We start from the raw sequence: 20,112 nt of genomic DNA, 5'->3' as shown, positions 1-20,112 counted from the left end.
TATCAATAACACCTATTGTATCAATAACACCTATTGTATCAATAACACCTATTGTATCAATAACAACTATTGTATCAATAACACCTACTGTATCAATAACACCTACTGTATCAATAACACCTATTGTATCAATAACAACTATTGTATCAATAACACCTACTGTATCAATAACACCTATTGTATCAATAACACCTATTGTATCAATAACAACTATTGTATCAATAACACCTACTGTATCAATAACACCTATTGTATCAATAACACCTATTGTATCAATAACAACTATTGTATCAATAACACCTATTGTATCAATAACAACTACTGTATCAATAACAACTATTGTATCAATAACAACTATTGTATCAATAACACCTATTGTATCAATAACAACTATTGTATCAATAACAAAGATTGTCAAAACTATGTCAATATTTCCCCCCTAGCCTGGTCTCAGATCCGCTCGTACCGTCTTGACAACTCCTAGGAAGCACAAACAGATCTGGGACCAGGCTACAATTTCCCTAGTGAATGTATATATTTTCCTATTTCTCAGACAGTACAACATATTCCATCTGGCTGAACTAGTCATTAGAAAGTGCTATCTGTGGTATCTGTCAAGTGTCGTCTGTGTTCAATTGCCAGTTAATAATAGATTCGCTGAATTGACACAAATCGCAGCCTGCTCCTGTTTATACGATGAATGGCTCATCTGCACTTGGATGTACCCCGTGCTATATTATGAAGTATTTTAAATACTAATGAGGCTTAAAAGGACTTGTTTATTTCCCAGAGATGTTACTGCAGGCTATAGGTGTCAGATGTCTGTGCTCTGCTGTTTCTGTAGCCAATGAAATGCTTTGAAAGGCGGGTCATGGCTCACATTAACTCTCCAACACACACACACACGCGCGCACACACACGCACACACACACACACACACACACACACACACACACACACACACACTGACGCCACACACACATTCATTTACCCCTACCTACAGTATACTGCTGTTACTGTTACTGTCTATTATCTATCCTTTACCTCTACCTACAGTATCCTGCTGTTACTGTCTATTATCTATCCTTTACCCCTACCTACAGTATACTGCTGTTACTGTCTATTATCTATCCTTTACCCCTACCTACAGTATACTGCTGTTACTGTCTTATCTATCCTTTACCCCTACCTACAGTATACTGCTGTTACTGTCTATTATCTATCCTTTACCCCTACCTACAGTATACTGCTGTTACTGTCTATTATCTATCCTTTACCCCTACCTACAGTATACTACTGTTACTGTCTATTATCTATCCTTTACAGTATACTGCTGTTACTGTCTGTTATCTATCCTTTACAGTATACTGCTGTTACTATCTATTATCTATCCTTTACCCCTACCTACAGTATACTGCTGTTACTGTCTATTATCTATCCTTTACCCCTACCTACAGTATACTGCTGTTACTGTCTATTATCTATCCTTTACCCCTACCTACAGTATACTGCTGTTACTGTCTTATCTATCCTTTACCCCTACCTACAGTATACTGCTGTTACTGTCTATTATCTATCCTTTACCCCTACCTACAGTATACTGCTGTTACTGTCTTATCTATCCTTTACCCCTACCTACAGTATACTGCTGTTACTGTCTATTATCTATCATTTACCCCTACCTACAGTATACTGCTGTTACTGTCTATTATCTATCCTTTACCCCTACCTACAGTATACTGCTGTTACTGTCTTATCTATCCTTTACCCCTACCTACAGTATACTGCTGTTACTGTCTATTATCTATCATTTACCCCTACCTACAGTATACTGCTGTTACTGTCTATTATCTATCCTTTACCCCTACCTACAGTATACTGCTGTTACTGTCTATTATCTATCCTTTACCTCTACCTACAGTATACTGCTGTTACTGTCTATTATCTATCCTTTACCCCTACCTACAGTATACTGCTGTTACTGTCTATTATCTATCCTTTACCCCTACCTACAGTATACTGCTGTTACTGTCTATTATCTATCCTTTACCTCTACCTACAGTATACTGCTGTTACTGTCTATTATCTATCCTTTACCTCTACCTACAGTATACTGCTGTTACTGTCTTATCTATCCTTTACCCCTACCTACAGTATACTGCTGTTACTGTCTATTATCTATCCTTTACCCCTACCTACAGTATACTGCTGTTACTGTCTATTACCTATCCTTTACCCCTACCTACAGTATACTGCTGTTACTGTCTATTATCTATCCTTTACCCCTACCTACAGTATACTGCTGTTACTGTCTATTATCTATCCTTTACCCCTACCTACAGTATACTGCTGTTACTGTCTATTATCTATCCTTTACCCCTACCTACAGTATACTGCTGTTACTGTCTATTATCTATCCTTTACCTCTACCTACAGTATACTGCTGTTACTGTCTATTATCTATCCTTTACCCCTACCTACAGTATACTGCTGTTACTGTCTATCTATCCTTTACCCCTACCTACAGTATACTGCTGTTACTGTCTATTATCTATCCTTTACCCCTACCTACAGTATACTGCTGTTACTTTCTATTATCTATCCTTTACCCCTACCTACAGTATACTGCTGCTACTGTCTATTATCTATCCGACCTACAAGAAGTTTTCAGACCTCTTGACTTCCTCCACATTTCGTTAGGTTACAGCCTTATTCTAAAATTGATTAAATTGTCCCCCCCCCCCACAATACCCCCCATAATTACAAAGCGAAAATAGTTATTTTATTTTTTATTTTTTCAACTGAAATATAAGTTACGTAAGTATTCAGACTCTTTATTGCTTAGTTTGTACTCCTTGTAAATAGACACATTTTGGTTATTTCATTGTGTTACTATTTTTCCTTCGGTTTATTAAACAAATGTTTCTTACTAACTTTTTAAAAACGCTGCAATTGGTTGGTTAAGGGCTCGTAAGTAGGCGTTGTGTAAGCATGTGACAAATAACATTTGATTTGAGTGTGTGTGTGTGCGTGCATGCATGCGTGTGTGTGCACGTGTGTGTATGTGTGTGAGTGCATGCCTCCACACGTGTGTGTGTGTGTGTGTGTGTGTGTGTGTGCGTGTGTGTGTCTGTACCCACTGCCTGCTCCCCACCTCTACATGAAGGTGGCTGTTGACTCCACTGCCTGCTCCCCACCTCTACATGAAGGTGGCTGTTGACTCCACCGCCTGTTACCCACCTCTACATGTGGCTGTTGACTCCACCGCCTGTTACCCACCTCTACATGTGGCTGTTGACTCCACCGCCTGTTACCCACCTCTACATGTGGCTGTTGACTCCACCGCCTGTTACCCACCTCTACACGTAGGTGGCTGTTGACTCCACTGGCGACTCGCCTGGCACTGGGCTCTGGACACTCCCTCCAGTACGTAACCTTGGTTACAGAAGAAGCTGACCACATCGTTGTAGTTGAATCCGTCCCCTGTAGTTCTCCCATAGATGGGACTGCCTGGATGGCCACATGTGATTGCTGCACACATGAAAAAATACAATTACGGGAAAGAAAGATATGTAAACGACGGGCCCATACTGAGTATCCCCATCGGTGTTCTAGTGACATTGTCTTGGTCTAATCTGGACCTCCAAGCCAGTTCCACTGGTTGGTTTTATGACTCAGCCCCTCTATTAGAGGACTGCTTTAGATCTGGGACACCAGGTTGGGTTTGCAATTCATTTTGAGTTCGAACAGAAGAAAAAAAAATCAGAATTACTCCGGACCTCGTAGGGTAACAACAATTGAATATCCCTGGTAGAATAGTCATTCTATTTCTATGCCTGCAGCACAGTAAAAGGGAGGGGGGGGGGGGTTCACCCATTCTAGTCATTCTATTTCTATGCCTGCAGCACAGTAAAAGGGAGGGGGGGTCACCCATTCTAGTCATTCTATTTCTATGCTTGCAGCACAGTAAAGGGGGGGCTGGGTTCACCCATTCTAGTCATTCTATTTCTATGCCTGCAGCACAGTAAAAGGGAGGGGGGGTCACCCATTCTAGTCATTCTATTTCTATGCCTGCAGCGCAGTAAAGGGGGGGGGGGTTACCCATTCTAGTCATTCTATTTCTATGCCTGCAGCACAGTAAAAGGGAGGGGGGGGGGTTACCCATTCTAGTCATTCTATTTCTATGCCTGCAGCACAGTAAAAGGGGGGGGGGGGTTACCCATTCTAGTCATTCTATTTCTATGCCTGCAGCACAGTAAGGGGGGGGGGGGGTTACCCATTCTAGTCATTCTATTTATATGCCTGCAGCACAGTAAAAGGGAGGGGGGGTTTACCCATTCTAGTCATTATATTTCTATGCCTGCAGCACAGTAAAAGGGAGGGGGGGGGGGTTACCCATTCTAGTCATTCTATTTCTATGCCTGCAGCACAGTAAAGGGGGGGGGGTTCACCCATTCTAGTCATTCTATTTCTATGCCTGCAGCACAGTAAAAGGGGGAGTTCAATACAGCTGATGAATATGCAACACATCATCATCATTATCAATATCATTACCATTCTATTAACCTTGGAACACCCAGAGAGATCAAGTTCTATATGTGGATGAAGATGAAAACGACATAGAAAATGGACTAGAATAATAATTAGTGGTGAAGAAGAAACCTCCGTGAGTCAACCAGAGAGATGTGTTGACACAGCAGCAGTAAGCTCACTGTACACTCCAATTCAACTGTAAACAAACCTTCACATCACTATCAGTAGATTCAGGGTGTCCCTTGTGGGCATCCGTATTTTATACAAAGCATTAAGTTAAGTACACAAGTCTACTCGAGTTTTTGGCACTGTTGCTCTGCCTTTTCATTAGAGTCATGTTGGCTGGGTGGGGTTGGTGGACTATAATGGGAGGTTGGGGGTGGAGTCATGTTGGCTGGGCGGGGTTGGGGGACTATAATGGGAGGTTTGGGGTGGAGTCATGTTGGCTGGGTGGGGGTGGGGGTGGAGTCATGTTGGCTGGGTGGGGGTGGGGGTGGAGTCATTTTGGCTGGGCGGGGTTGGGGGACTATAATGTGAGGTTGGGGGTGGAGTCATGTTGGCTGGGTGGGGTTGAGGGTAGAGTCATGTTGGCTGGGCGGGGTTGGGGGAATATGATGGGAGGTTGGGGGTGGAGTCATGTTGGCTGGGTGGGGTTGGGGTACTATACTGGGAGGTTGGGGGTGGAGTCATGTTGTCTGGGTGGGGTTGGGGGTGGAGTCATGTTGTCTGGGTGGGGTTGGGGGACTATACTGGGAGGTTGGGGGTGGAGTCATGTTGTCTGGGTGGGGTTGGGGGTGGATTCGTGTTGGCTGGGTGGGGTTGGGGGGAGTCATGTTGGCTGGGTGGGGTTGGGGGTGGAGTCATGTTGGCTGGGTGGGGTTGGGGTGGAGTCCTGTTGGCTGGGTGGGGTTGGGGGTGGAGTCATGTTCGCTGGGTGGGGTTGGGGGTGGAGTCATGTTGGCTGGGTGGGGTTGGGGGACTATACTGGGAGGTTGGGGGTGGAGTCATGTTGGCTGGGTGGGGGTGGAGTCATGTTGGCTGGGTGGGGTTGGGGGTGGAGTCATGTTGGGTGGGTGGGGTTTGGGGACTATGATGGTGGAGGCCCCAAAAAATAACCTAACAAATACACAGACCTGTAGGGTCGATATAACAACATGTACAGACCAGTAGGGTAGATATAACAACCAGTTGGGTCAATATAACAACATGTACAGACCAGTAGGGTAGATATAACAACCATTAGAGTATATATGACAACATGTACAGACAAGTAGGGCCAATATAACAACATTAACAGACCAGTAGGCTAAATATAACAACCAGTAGGGTCGATATAACAACATGTACAGACCAGTAGGGTCTATATAACAACATGTACAGACCAGTAGGGTAGATATAACAACCAGTATGGTCGATATAAAAACATGTACAGACCAGTAGGGTAGATATAACAACATGTACAGACCAGTAGGGTAGATATAAGAACCAGTAGGGTAGATATAACAACATGTACAGACCAGTAGGGTAGATTTAACAACCAGTAGGGTCGATATAACAACATGTACAGACCAGTAGGGTAAACATAACAACATGTCCAGACCAGTAGGATAGACATAACAACATGTCCAGACCAGTAGGATAAACATAACAACATGTACAGACCAGTAGGATAGACATAACAACATGTCCAGACCAGTAGGGTAGACATAACAACATGTACAGACCAGTAGGGTAGACATAACAACATGTCCAGACCAGTAGGGTAGACATAACAACATGTACAGACTAGTAGGATAGAGGGTGAATACTAACAGACACACAGCGGCAGCTGTCCAGACCAGAGGTGATCTTGCTGGCAGATGCGGACCGAGGATCCTATGAGTCTGAAGCCAGGGTTACACTGGTAGACCACGGTGTCTCTGTATCCGAAGTTCTCCCCTATCGCTTGACCGTTCACAATCTGCTCCGGGATACCGCAGTGACCAGCTGGAGAGGGGGGGGGGGGGGGTTAAGGGCAATCAATCAATCAATCAAATGTATTTAGCATATAGACACTTTTTTACAACAATATTTACTACGACGTGCAAAGGTAAACTCATGGGGCAAGTCTGAAATGTTTCTTACGCAGTCCACTACTCTAGTGAAACGTAGTGGTCCACTACTCTAGTGAAACGTAGTGTTCCACTACTCTAGTGAAACGTAGTGTTCCACTACTCTAGTGAAACGTAGTGTTCCACTACTCTAGTGAAAAGTAGTGCTTTGTATAGGGAATATGGAGTCCACTACTCTAGTGAAAAGTAGTGCTTTGTATAGGAAATATGGAGTCCACTACTCTAGTGAAAAGTAGTGTTTTGTATAGGGAATATGGAGTCCACTACTCTAGTGAAAAGTAGTGCTTTGTGTAGGAAATATGGAGTCCACTACTCTAGTGAAAAGTAGTGTTTTGTATAGGGAATATGGAGTCCACTACTCTAGTGACACGTAGTGCTTTGTGTAGGGAATATGGAGTCCACTACTCTAGTGAAAAGTAGTGCTTTGTATAGGGACTATGGAGTCCACTACTCTAGTGAAAAGTAGTGCTTTGTATAGGGAATATGGAGTCCACTACTCTAGTGAAAAGTAGTGCTTTGTATAGGGACTATGGAGTCCACTACTCTAGTGAAAAGTAGTGATTTGTATAGGGAATATGGAGTCCTCTACTCTAGTGAAAAGTAGTGCTTTGTATAGGGAATATGGAGTCCACTACTCTAGTGAAAAGTAGTGCTTTGTATAGGGACTATGGAGTCCACTACTCTAGTGAAAAGTAGTGATTTGTATAGGGAATATGGAGTCCTCTACTCTAGTGAAAAGTAGTGCTTTGTATAGGAAATATGGAGTCCACTACTCTAGTGAAAAGTAGTGCTTTGTATAGGAAATATGGAGTCCACTACTCTAGTGAAAAGTAGTGCTTTGTATAGGAAATATGGAGTCCACTACTCTAGTGAAAAGTAGTGCTTTGTATAGGAAATATGGAGTCCACTACTCTAGTGAAAAGTAGTGCTTTGTATAGGAAATATGGAGTCCACTACTCTAGTGAAAAGTAGTGCTTTGTATAGGAAATATGGAGTCCACTACTCTAGTGAAAAGTAGTGCTTTGTATAGGAAATATGGAGTCCACTACTCTAGTGAAAAGTAGTGCTTTGTATAGGAAATATGGAGTCCACTACTCTAGTGAAAAGTAGTGCTTTGTATAGGGAATATGGAGTCCACTACTCTAGTGAAAAGTAGTGCTTTGTATAGGAAATATGGAGTCCACTACTCTAGTGAAAAGTAGTGCTTTGTATAGGGTATATGGAGTCCACTACTCTAGTGAACAGTAGTGCTTTGTATAGGGAATATGGAGTCACTTCAGACACAGTTATGTACAGTCAGACATCCAAGAAAGAGAAAGCAAGCAGTCTATGTATCCTCTATGTGTCCCCTATGTGTCCTCTATATGTCCTCTATTTATCCTCTATATGTCCTTTATATGTCCTCTATGTATCCTCTATGTATCCTCTATGTATTCTCTATATATCCTCTATGTATCCTCTATATGTCCTCTATATGTCCTCTATGTATCCTCTATGTATCCTCTATGTATCCTCAATGTATCCTCTATATGTCCTCTATGTGTCCTCTATGTATCCTCTATATATCCTCTATGTATCCTCTATATGTCCTCTATATATCCTCTATGTATCCTCTATATGTCCTCTATGTATCCTCTATGTATCCTCTATATATATCCTCTATGTATCCTCTATATGTCCTCTATATGTCCTCTATGTATGCTCTATGTATCCTCTATGTATCCTCAAAGTATCCTCTATATGTCCTCTATGTGTCCTCTATGTATTCTCTATATATCCTCTATGTATCCTCTATATATCCTCTATATATACTCTATATGTCCACTATGTATCCTCTATATATCATCTATGTATCCTCTATATGTCCTCTATGTATCCTCTATATATCATCTATGTATCCTCTATATGTCCACTATGTATCCTCTATATGCCCTCTATATATCCTCTATGTATCCTCTATATATCCTCTATGTATCCTCTATGTACCCTCTATGTATCCTCTATGTGTCCACTATACATCTTCTACATACAGTTGAAGTCAGAAGTTTACATACACCTTAGCCAAATACATTTAAACTCAGTTTTTCACAATTCCTGACATTTAATCCTAGTAAAAATTATAGTTTTTGGTCAGTTAGGATCGCCACTTTAATTTTAAGAATGTGAAATGTCAGAATAATAGTTGGGAGAATGATTTATTTCAGCTTTTATTTCTTTCATCACATTCCCAATGGGTCAGAAGTTTACATACACTCAATTTGTATTTGGTAGTATTGCCTTTAAATTGTTTAACGTTCAAAGGTTTCGGGTAGCCTTCCACAATCTTCCCACAATAAATTGGGGGAATTTGGGCCCATTCCTCTGGACAGAGCTGATGTAATTAAGTCAGGTTTGTAGGCCTCCTTGCTAGCACACGCTTTTTCAGTTCTGCCTACACATTTTCTATAGGATTGAGGCCAGGGCCTTGTGATGGCAACTCCAATACCTTGACTTTGTTGTTCAACTTTGGAAGTATGCTTGGGGTCGCTGTCCATTTGGAAGACCCATTAGCGACCAAGCTTTAACTTCCTGACTGATGTCTTGAGATGTTGCTTCAATATATCCACATAATGTTCCTCCCTCATGATGCCGTCTATTTTGTGAAGTGCACCAGTCCCTCCTGCTGAAAAGCACCCCCACCACCATGCTTCACGGTTGGGATGGTGTTCTTCGGTTTGCAAGCCTCCCCCTTTTTCCTCCAAACATAACGATGGTCATTATGGTCAAACAGCTCTATTTTTGTTTCATCAGACCAGAGGGCATTTCTCCAAACATACGATCTTTGATCATTGAATATATGAACTGTTGAGTTCATATACCATTTGTATTGGTGTGGGAACTAATCCCACTACCACTGTGAATGTGTCCTATACTGTACATCTCTCTCTCTCTACCTATATTTCAAGCCTGTCTCTCCCACTACCACTATGAATGTGTCCTATACAGTACATCTCTCTCTCTCTACCTATCTTTCAAGCCCATCTATCCCACTACCACTATGAATGTGTCCTATACTGTACATCTCTCTCTCTCTACCTATCTTGCAAGCCTGTCTATCCCACTAAATAAATAGGAAAAGAGGGAAGGAGAATAGGAGTTTCCTGGTCCTGGTGCTGTCATGACAAGGAGTGGCACAAACAGACTGGTACCCAGGCATTGAGTCTCTGCTGTCATGACAAGGAGTGGCGAGTAGTGGGCATTATGGTACAAACAGACTGGTACCCAGGCTAAAGTGGGAGTCCCTACCCAGGCATTGAGTCTCTGCTGTCGTGACAAGGAGTGGCGAGTAGTGGGCGTGATGGCACAAACAGACTGGTACCCAGGCTAGAGTGGGAGTCCCTACCTAGGCATTGAGTCTCTGTGCCGCTCCACAGTCCTGACAGCATGCACTCCCTCACGGTGGAGCCCACCAGGATGTATCCAGGGATGCAGCTGAAGATGGCGGAAGCTCCAAAGGTAGTCTGAGTTCCAATCTTTCTCCCATTAGGAGGAGTGGGCAGCTCTCCACAGGAAATGACTGCAGTAAGAAAGAGATAGACAGGTGAGACCAGAGAGAGAGAGGGAGAGAGAGAGGGGAGAGCAGAGAGAAAGAGAGAGAGACAGGGGAGACCAGAGAGAGAGAGACAGGGGAGACCAGCGAGAGAGAGACAGGGGAGACCAGAGAGAGAGAGACAGGGGAGAGCAGAGAGAAAGAGAGAGAGACAGGGGAGACCAGAGAGAGAGACAGTGGAGAACAGAGAGAGAGAGAGAGAGACAGGGGAGAGCAGAGAGAAAGAGAGACAGTGGAGAACAGAGAGAGAGACAGAGAGAGAGAGAGAGAGAGAGAGAGAGAGACAGGGGAGACCAGAGAGAGAGAGACAGGGGAGAGCAGAGAGAAAGAGAGACAGGGGAGACCAGAGAGAGAGAGACAGGGGAGACCAGAGAGAGAGACAGTGGAGAACAGAGAGAGAGAGAGAGACAGGGGAGACCAGAGAGAGAGAGACAGGTGAGACCAGAGAGAGAGAGACAGGTGAGACCAGAGAGAGAGACAGGGGAGAGCAGAGAGAAAGAGAGAGAGACAGTGGAGAACAGAGAGAGAGAGAGAGCGAGAGAGAGGGGAGACCAGAGAGAGAGCGAGAGAGACAGGTGAGACCAGAGAGAGACCGGGGAGACCAGAGAGAGAGAGAGACAGTGGAGAACAGAGAGAGAGACAGACAGACAGACAGTGGAGAGCAGCGAGAGAGACAGACAGGGGAGAGAGAGAGAGAGAAAGAGAGAGAGAGACAGAGAGACAGAGAGAGTGAGAGAGAGACAGGGGAGAGCAGAGAGAGAGAGAAACAGACAGGGGAGAGCAGAGAGAAAGAGAGAGAAAGACAGACAGGGGAGAGTAGAGAGAGACGGAAAGGGGAGAGTAGAGAGAGAGAGAGAGAGAGAGACAGACAGACAGGGGAAAGCAGAGAGAGAGAGACGGACAGGAGAGAGCAGAGAGAGAGACAGACAGGGGAGAGCAGAGAGAGAGAGATAAACAGTGGAGAGCAGAGGAGATAGTTGGCTTACTGTATCATGTCAACAGTAATTTATATCTTCCCCACTGACCCCAGTGAGATAAAACAGACAGTGGAGAGCAGAGGAGATAGTTGGCTTACTGTATCATGTCAACAGTAATGTACATCTTCCCCACTGACCCCATTGAGATAAAACAGAACTCATTGACTCTTTCACAGCTGGATGACTGTTCTCTTTGTGTTCAACACCTTTAACGTTCTAATGGAGGCGCCCTGTATAGAGACCTGTTTTAAATCATTACTGAATGGATCAATACTTATTCAATACTCTCACCCCACACACACACACACACACACACACACACACACACACACGCACACGCACACGCACACGCACACACACACGCACACACACACACACACGCACGCACGCTCGCACACACGCACGCACGCACGCACGCACACACACGCACACACAGACACACACACACACACCGCTCAAAGAGAAAACAATCTGAATCTATTCAAGACTCTCCTACAATAGTTCCCATGACAACAGGGAGACGATCTCTACACAACGAAGACTTGATCAAGACGAGATCAAGTCTTCAGTGGTAAAATGTCACCACCCACTTCTGCATCGAGGTCGTTCGTTCCGCCAGCTCCACGCCCCATTGGCCAGGCACTGGATGTGAGCGGGACCGATCCGGTAGTAACCCGGGTTACAGCTGAAGACCACCTTGGTTCTGAACTCATAGCTGGACCCGTTGACGATGGTCCACTTCCCGTGGTCCAGAGAGAAGGAGCCCAGACTGGGGCAGACCACCACTGTGGGACCACAAACACAGAGAAGAAACCAACACAATTAAAGCTACAGTCTGGGATTTGAAAGAAGACAACAAAACTACAAACGGCAGCCCCCCCCCCCCCCCCCCCCCCCCCCCCCCCCCCCCCCCCCCCCCCTAAACTCATGGTCCCACAGGGCTACATGCCCCCCCACTTCTTCTGATGTACAGCTGAGGGATGGAGCTGGGGGGGGGGGGGCATGTAGCCAGTCATATACCTCCACTGTGGGACCACAAACACAAAGAACAGTAAACTCATGGTCCAGGGAGAACGATCCCAGACTGGGCAACACCCCCTTTGTGGGACAAGATAAATATTAAATCAATCACATCTATTATTCACATAAACAGAGTGTTTTTTTGAGTGTGTTTTTTTTTTTACAGTAGTTTTTTACAGTAACCCAGCAAAGACCCCAAAATTCATTCAACGAATACAACAAGAAACAGGAACACACACGATCAGGTAAATATATACGAACCCACGTCTATTGGTTAATGGTTTCACATCAGAGCACCGTGGGACCACAAACACAACAACAGAACAGCAGTTTAGGTCAAATATTACGGAAACTAGTTGAGATTAGTGTGATGGAGGGGAGTTAAGAGTTTTAATCTGTCGTTCATTAGTCAACACCTCACCAAAAGGGAGACAGTTTAATCTGTCAACACCTCACCAAAAGGGAGACAGTTTAATATGTTGTTCATTAGTCAGCACCTCACCAAAAGGGAACAGTTTAATCTGTCGTTCATTAGTCAGCACCTCACCAAAAGGAGACAGTTTAATCTGTCGTTCATTAGTCAACACCTCACCAAAAGGAGACAGTTTAATCTGTCGTTCATTAGTCAGCACCTCACCAAAGGGAGACAGTTTAATCTGTCGTTCATTAGTCAACACCTCACCAAAAGGGAGACAGTTTAATCTGTCGTTCATTAGTCAACACCTCACCAAAAGGAGACAGTTTAATCTGTCGTTCATTAGTCAGCACCTCACCAAAGGGAGACAGTTTAATCTGTCAGCACCTCACCAAAAGGGAGACAGTTTAATATGTTGTTCATTAGTCAGCACCTCACCAAAAGGGAACAGTTTAATCTGTCGTTCATTAGTCAGCACCTCACCAAAATGAGACATTTTAATCTGTCGTTCATTAGTCAACACCTCACCAAAAGGGAGACAGTTTAATCTGTCGTTCATTAGTCAACACCTCACCAAAATGAGACATTTTAATCTGTCGTTCATTAGTCAACACCTCACCAAAAGGGAACAGTTTAATCTGTCGTTCATTAGTCAGCACCTCACCAAAAGGGAGACAGTTTAATCTGTCGTTCATTAGTCAACACCTCACCAAAAGGGGAGACAGTTTAATCTGTCGTTCATTAGTCAGCACCTCACCAAAAGGGGAGACAGTTTAATCTGTCGTTCATTAGTCAGCACCTCACCAAAAGGGGACAGTTTAATCTGTCGTTCATTAGTCAGCACCTCACCAAAAGGAGACAGTTTAATCTGTCATTCATTAGTCAACACCTCACCAAAAGGGGACAGTTTAATCTGTCGTTCGTTAGTCAACACCTCACCAAAAGGGGAGACAGTTTAATCTGTCGTTCATTAGTCAGCACCTCACCAAAAGGGGAGACAGTTTAATCTGTCGTTCATTAGTCAACACCTCACCAAAAGGGGACAGTTTAATCTGTCGTTCATTAGTCAACACCTCACCAAAAGGAGACAGTTTAATCTGTCGTTCATTAGTCAGCACCTCACCAAAAGGGGACAGTTTAATCTGTCGTTCGTTAGTCAACACCTCACCAAAAGGGGAGACAGTTTAATCTGTCGTTCATTAGTCAGCACCTCACCAAAAGGGGAGACAGTTTAATCTGTCGTTCATTAGTCAACACCTCACCAAAAGGGGACAGTTTAATCTGTCGTTCATTAGTCAACACCTCACCAAAAGGGGAGACAGTTTAATCTGTCGTTCATTAGTCAGCACCTCACCAAAAGGGGAGACAGTTTAATCTGTCGTTCATTAGTCAGCACCTCACCAAAAGGGGAGACAGTTTAATCTGTCGTTCATTAGTCAGCACCTCACCAAAAGGGGACAGTTTAATCTGTCGTTCATTAGTCAGCACCTCACCAAAAGGAGACAGTTTAATCTGTCATTCATTAGTCAACACCTCACCAAAAGGGAGACAGTTTAATCTGTCAACACCTCACAAAAAGGGAGTCAGTTTAATCTGTCAACACCTCACCAAAAGGGAGACAGTTTAATCTGTCAACACCTCACCAAAAGGGAACAGTTTAATATGTCGTTCATTAGTCAACACCTCACCAAAAGGTGTGTGTTCTTTATTTCTTTACTTGAAAAAACAATAATAAACCCCCCCCATTGACATCCCTGACAGACAGGCTGGTTCTGTAGTGTGTGTGTTAATCTCATCCCTTCCTACCTGGGCAGTCTGATATTATGTTGTGGCTGCTCCATGAGTGTGTGTGTGTTAATCTCATCCCTTCCTACCTGGGCAGCGGGGTATCTTGTTGTGGCTGCTCCATGAGTGTGTGAGTTTACTTATCTCCCTTCCTACCTGGGCAGCGAGGTATTTTGTTGTGGTTGCTCCATGTGCCGTCAGGCTGGCAGACGGTGGCGGTGAGATCCTTGGAGGAGAGCCTGAAGCCGTTGTTGCAGAAGTAGGTTAAACGTGCTGCCACGGAGTAATCAACAGCCTGGACGCCTCCATTCAGCGGAGCAGTGGGCACGCCACACGCCACGGCTAGGGGGAGGAACACACACACAGGGTGACATGAGGCATCTGCACGCCACGGCTAGGGGGAGGAACACACACACAGGGTGACACATGAGGCATCTGCACGCCACACGCCACGGCTAGGGGGAGGAACACACACACAGGGTGACACATGAGGCATCTGCACGCCACACGCCACGGCTAGGGGGAGGAACACACACACAGGGTGACACATGAGGCATCTGCACGCCACACGCCACGGCTAGGGGGAGGAACACACACACAGGGTGACACATGAGGCATCTGCACGCCACGGCTAGGGGGAGGAACACACACACAGGGTGACACATGAGGCATCTGCACGCCACACGCCACGGCTAGGGGGAGGAACACACACACATGGTGACACATGAGGCATCTGCACGCCACACGCCACGGCTAGGGGGAGGAACACACACACAGGGTGACACATGAGGCATCTGCACGCCACACGCCACGGCTAGGGGGAGGAACACACACACAGGGTGACACATGAGGCATCTGCACGCCACACGCCACGGCTAGGGGGAGGAACACACACTCAGGGAGACACATGAGGCATCTGCACGCCACGGCTAGGGGGAGGAACACACACACAGGGAGACACATGAGGCATCTCCACGCCACGGCTAGGGGGAGGAACACACCTGCACCACACATAGGCCAATACACACACACACACACACACACATATATATATTTCACAGAAAAATATGACTAGGCAAGTCAGTCAGTTAAGAAAAAAATCTTATTTTCAAAGACGGCCTAGGAACAGTGGGCCTGTTCAGGGGCAGAACGACAGATTTGTACCTAGTCAGCTCAGGGGATTTGAACTTGCAACCTTCCGGTTACTAGTCCAACGCTCTAACCACTAGGCTACCCTGCCACACCAAGAATTGACTGGTACAGTGAATCCGATTACTGTCATACACATATCACAGTGAAATATGGGAACGATTACCCACGAACCAGCTGGTACAGTGAATCAGATTACTGTCATACACATATCACAGTGAAATATGGGAACGATTACCCACGAACCAGCTGGTACAGTGAATCAGATTACTGTCATACACATATCACAGTGAAATGGAGCTAAGAGCAGTAAAAACCGTAGCCATTACGCTGAGACAAATGTCCTGTCAAATCAGACAGGCCAGTATTGATGCCTATTTGTGTCGTTAATCTTCAGTTAGTTAAAGCATCTCACGGAGGTGACCCGACACACCAGAACATCACATCTCTACAGAACAGAAACTTCAGAGAACAAAGACTTAACAGTCCCAAATTTAGTCCAATCAGAGCAGGTGTTCTCAACCGTCTTGGGTGCGGGGACACCTTTTGTGATAGTAAATTCATCAGGGTAACCCCCCCACCCTCCTGTTATTAAATAATCAGAACACAACTTGAGTGAGATAAAATAACATAGAAAGAGTTTTGCTATAACCTTGGCAGTGTTTGGCTGGACCCACCATGTTCCTGGGCACCGGGGAAGGAACATTTTAAAGGCCCGTCTGTCTAAATGGCATCGAAAAGAGCATTTCTTTTCCTCAGTGTTCCAGCAAATTTACCTGCAATTCTACACATTTTGTCATGGGGTAGCGATGTGTTGTTGTTGCTAGTTAATATCCTGTAATTCTACACATTTTGTCATGAGGTAGAGAGATGTTGTTGTTGCTAGTTAATATCCTGCAATTCTACACATTTTGTCATGGGGGTAGAGAGATGTTGTTGTTGCTAGTTAATATCCTGCAATTCTACACATTTTGTCATGGGGTAGCGATGTGTTGTTGTTGCTAGTTAATATCCTGTAATTCTACACATTTGGTCATGGGGTAGAGAGATATGTTGTTGTTGCTAGCTAATATCCTGCAATTCTACACATTTTGTCATGGGGTAGCGATGTGTTGTTGTTGCTAGTTAATATCCTGTAATTCTACACATTTGGTCATGGGGTAGAGAGATATGTTGTTGTTGCTAGCTAATATCCTGCAATTCTACACATTTTGTCATGGGGGTAGAGAGATGTTGTTGTTGTTGCTAGTTAATATCCTGCAATTCTACACATTTTGTCATGGGGTAGAGATATGTTGTTGTTGTTGCTAGTTAATATCCTGTAATTCTACACATTTTGTCATGGGGGTAGAGAGATATGTTGTTGTTGCTAGTTAATATCCTGCAATTCTACACATTTTGTCATGGGGGTAGAGATATGTTGTTGTTGCTAGTTAATATCCTGCAATTCTACACATGTTGTCATGGGGTAGAGATATGTTGTTGTTGCTAGCTAATATCCTGCAATTCTACACATTTTGTCATGGGGGTAGAGAGATGTTGTTGTTGCTAGCTAATATCCTGTAATTCTACACATTTTGTAATGGGGTAGAGAGATGTTGTTGTTGCTAGCTAATATCCTGTAATTCTACACATTTTGTCATGGGGTAGAGAGATGTTGTTGTTGCTAGCTAATATCCTGCAATTCTACACATTTTGTCATGGGGTAGAGAGATGTTGTTGTTGTTGCTAGTTAATATCCTGCAATTCTACACATTTTGTCATGGGGTAGAGATATGTTGTTGTTGCTAGTTAATATCCTGCAATTCTACACATTTTGTCATGGGGGTAGAGAGATGTTGTTGTTGCTAGCTAATATCCTGCAATTCTACACATTTTGTCATGGGGGTAGAGAGATGTTGTTGTTGCTTGTTAATATCCTGTAATTCTACACATTTTGTAATGGGGGTAGAGATATGTTGTTGTTGCTAGTTAATATCCTGTAATTCTACACATTTTGTCATGGGGGTAGAGAGATGTTGTTGTTGTTGCTAGTTAATATCCTGTAATTCTACACATTTTGTAATGGGGGTAGAGATATGTTGTTGTTGCTAGTTAATATCCTGCAATTCTACACATTTTGTCATGGGGGTAGAGAGATGTTGTTGTTGCTAGCTAATATCCTGCAATTCTACACATTTTGTCATGGGGGTAGAGAGATGTTGTTGTTGCTAGTTAATATCCTGTAATTCTACACATTTTGTAATGGGGGTAGAGATATGTTGTTGTTGCTAGTTAATATCCTGCAATTCTACACATTTTGTCATGGGAGTAGAGAGATGTTGTTGTTGTTGCTAGCTAATATCCTGCAATTCTACACATTTTGTCATGGGGTAGAGAGATGTTGTTGTTGCTAGATAATATCCTGTAATTCTACACATTTTGTCATTGGGGTAGAGAGATGTTGTTGTTGCTAGCTAATATCCTGCAATTCTACACATTTTGTCATGGGGTAGAGAGATGTTGTTGTTGCTAGTTAATATCCTACAATTCTACACATTTTGTCATGGGGTAGAGAGATGTTGTTGTTGCTAGCTAATATCCTGCAATTCTACACATTTTGTCATGGGGGTAGAGAGATGTTGTTGTTGCTAGCTAATATCCTGCAATTCTACACATTTTGTCATGGGGTAGAGAGATGTTGTTGTTGTTGCTAGCTAATATCCTGTAATTCTACACATTTTGTAATGGGGTAGAGAGATGTTGTTGTTGTTGCTAGCTAATATCCTGTAATTCTACACATTTTGTAATGGGGTAGAGAGATGTTGTTGTTGTTGCTAGCTAATATCCTGCAATTCTACACATTTTGTCATGGGGTAGAGAGATGTTGTTGTTGTTGCTAGCTAATATCCTGCAATTCTACACATTTTGTAATGGGGTAGAGAGATGTTGTTGTTGTTGCTAGCTAATATCCTGTAATTCTACACATTTTGTCATGGGGTAGAGATATGTTGTTGTTGCTAGCTAATATCCTGTAATTCTACACATTTTGTAATGGGGTAGAGAGATGTTGTTGTTGCTAGTTAATATCCTGCAATTCTACACATTTTGTCATGGGGGTAGAGAGATGTTGTTGTTGCTAGCTAATATCCTGCAATTCTACACATTTTGTCATGGGGTAGAGAGATATGTTGTTGTTGCTAGCTAATATCCTGTAATTCTACACATTTTGTCATAGGGTAGAGATATGTTGTTGTTGCTAGTTAATATCCTGCAATTCTACACATTTTGTCATGGGGTAGAGAGATATGTTGTTGTTGCTAGTTAATATCCTGCAATTCTACACATTTTGTCATAGGGTATAGATATGTTGTTGTTGCTAGTTAATATCCTGCAATTCTACACATTTTGTCATGGGGTAGAGAGATATGTTGTTGTTGCTAGTTAATATCCTGCAATTCTACACATTTTGTCATGGGGTAGAGAGATGTTGTTGTTGCTAGTTAATATCCTGTAATTCTACACATTTTGTCATGGGGGTAGAGAGATGTTGTTGCTAGCTAATATCCTGCAATTCTACACATTTGGTCATGGGGTAGAGAGAGATGTTGTTGTTGCTAGCTAATATCCTGCAATTCTACACATTTGGTCATGGGGTAGAGATATGTTGTTGTTGCTAGCTAATATCCTGCAATTCTACACATTTGGTCATGGGGTAGAGAGAGATGTTGTTGTTGCTAGCTAATATCCTGCAATTCTACACATTTGGTCATGGGGTAGAGATATGTTGTTGTTGCTAGCTAATATCCTGCAATTCTACACATTTGGTCATGGGGTAGAGAGATGTTGTTGTTGCTAGTTAATATCCTGCAATTCTACACATTTTGTCATGGGGTAGAGATATGTTGTTGTTGTTGCTAGCTAATATCCTGCAATTTTACACATTTGGTCATGGGGTAGAGAGATGTTGTTGTTGTTGCTAGCTAATATCCTGCAATTCTACACATTTGGTCATGGGGTAGAGAGATGTTGTTGTTGCTAGCTAATATCCTGCAATTCTACACATTTGGTCATGGGGTAGAGAGATGTTGTTGTTGCTAGCTAATATCCTGTAATTCTACACATTTGGTCATGGGGTAGAGAGATGTTGTTGTTGCTAGCTAATATCCTGTAATTCTACACATTTTGTCATGGGGTAGAGAGATGTTGTTGTTGCTAGCTAATATCCTGCAATTTTACACATTTAGCCATGAGGCTGAGAGAAAACTTTGTCGTTTTAAAGCCTTTTAAAGCCTTTGTCACACGCACCGAATACAACAAGAATACCGTGCAATGATTACTTACAAGCTTATTTTCCACCATAATTTGCAAATAAATTCATAAAAAATCCTACAATGTGATTTTCTGGATCTTATTAATTTGTCTGTCATAGTTGAAGTGTACCTATGACAAAAATTACAGGCCTCTCTCATCTTTTTAAGAGGGAGAACTTGCACAATTGGTGGCTGACTAAATACTTTTTTGCCCCACTATATATATATCTCTCCCTTTGGT

At 43.4% G+C, this 20,112-nt stretch overlaps 1 protein-coding gene across 1 annotated transcript in view; it reads right to left on the bottom strand.

Annotated features, from left to right (window-relative positions):
• LOC110512917 (CUB and sushi domain-containing protein 3) overlaps positions 1–20,112 on the bottom strand; it is a 523,013-nt gene that overhangs the window by 70,465 nt on the left and 432,436 nt on the right. The window contains exons 51-55 of the mRNA XM_036934833.1: positions 14,587–14,772; positions 11,801–11,995; positions 10,027–10,200; positions 6,346–6,519; positions 3,358–3,531 (exon numbers count right to left, since the gene is read on the bottom strand). Coding sequence (XP_036790728.1) covers positions 3,358–3,531; positions 6,346–6,519; positions 10,027–10,200; positions 11,801–11,995; positions 14,587–14,772 — 903 coding nt within the window. The remainder of the gene's footprint in view (positions 1–3,357; positions 3,532–6,345; positions 6,520–10,026; positions 10,201–11,800; positions 11,996–14,586; positions 14,773–20,112) is intronic.

Source organism: Oncorhynchus mykiss, chromosome 2 (assembly GCF_013265735.2).
Source record: "Oncorhynchus mykiss isolate Arlee chromosome 2, USDA_OmykA_1.1, whole genome shotgun sequence".
NCBI lineage: Eukaryota > Metazoa > Chordata > Actinopteri > Salmoniformes > Salmonidae > Oncorhynchus > Oncorhynchus mykiss.
The sequence above is the reverse complement of the archived record's forward strand: the minus strand, read 5'-3'. Positions and strand labels throughout refer to the sequence as shown.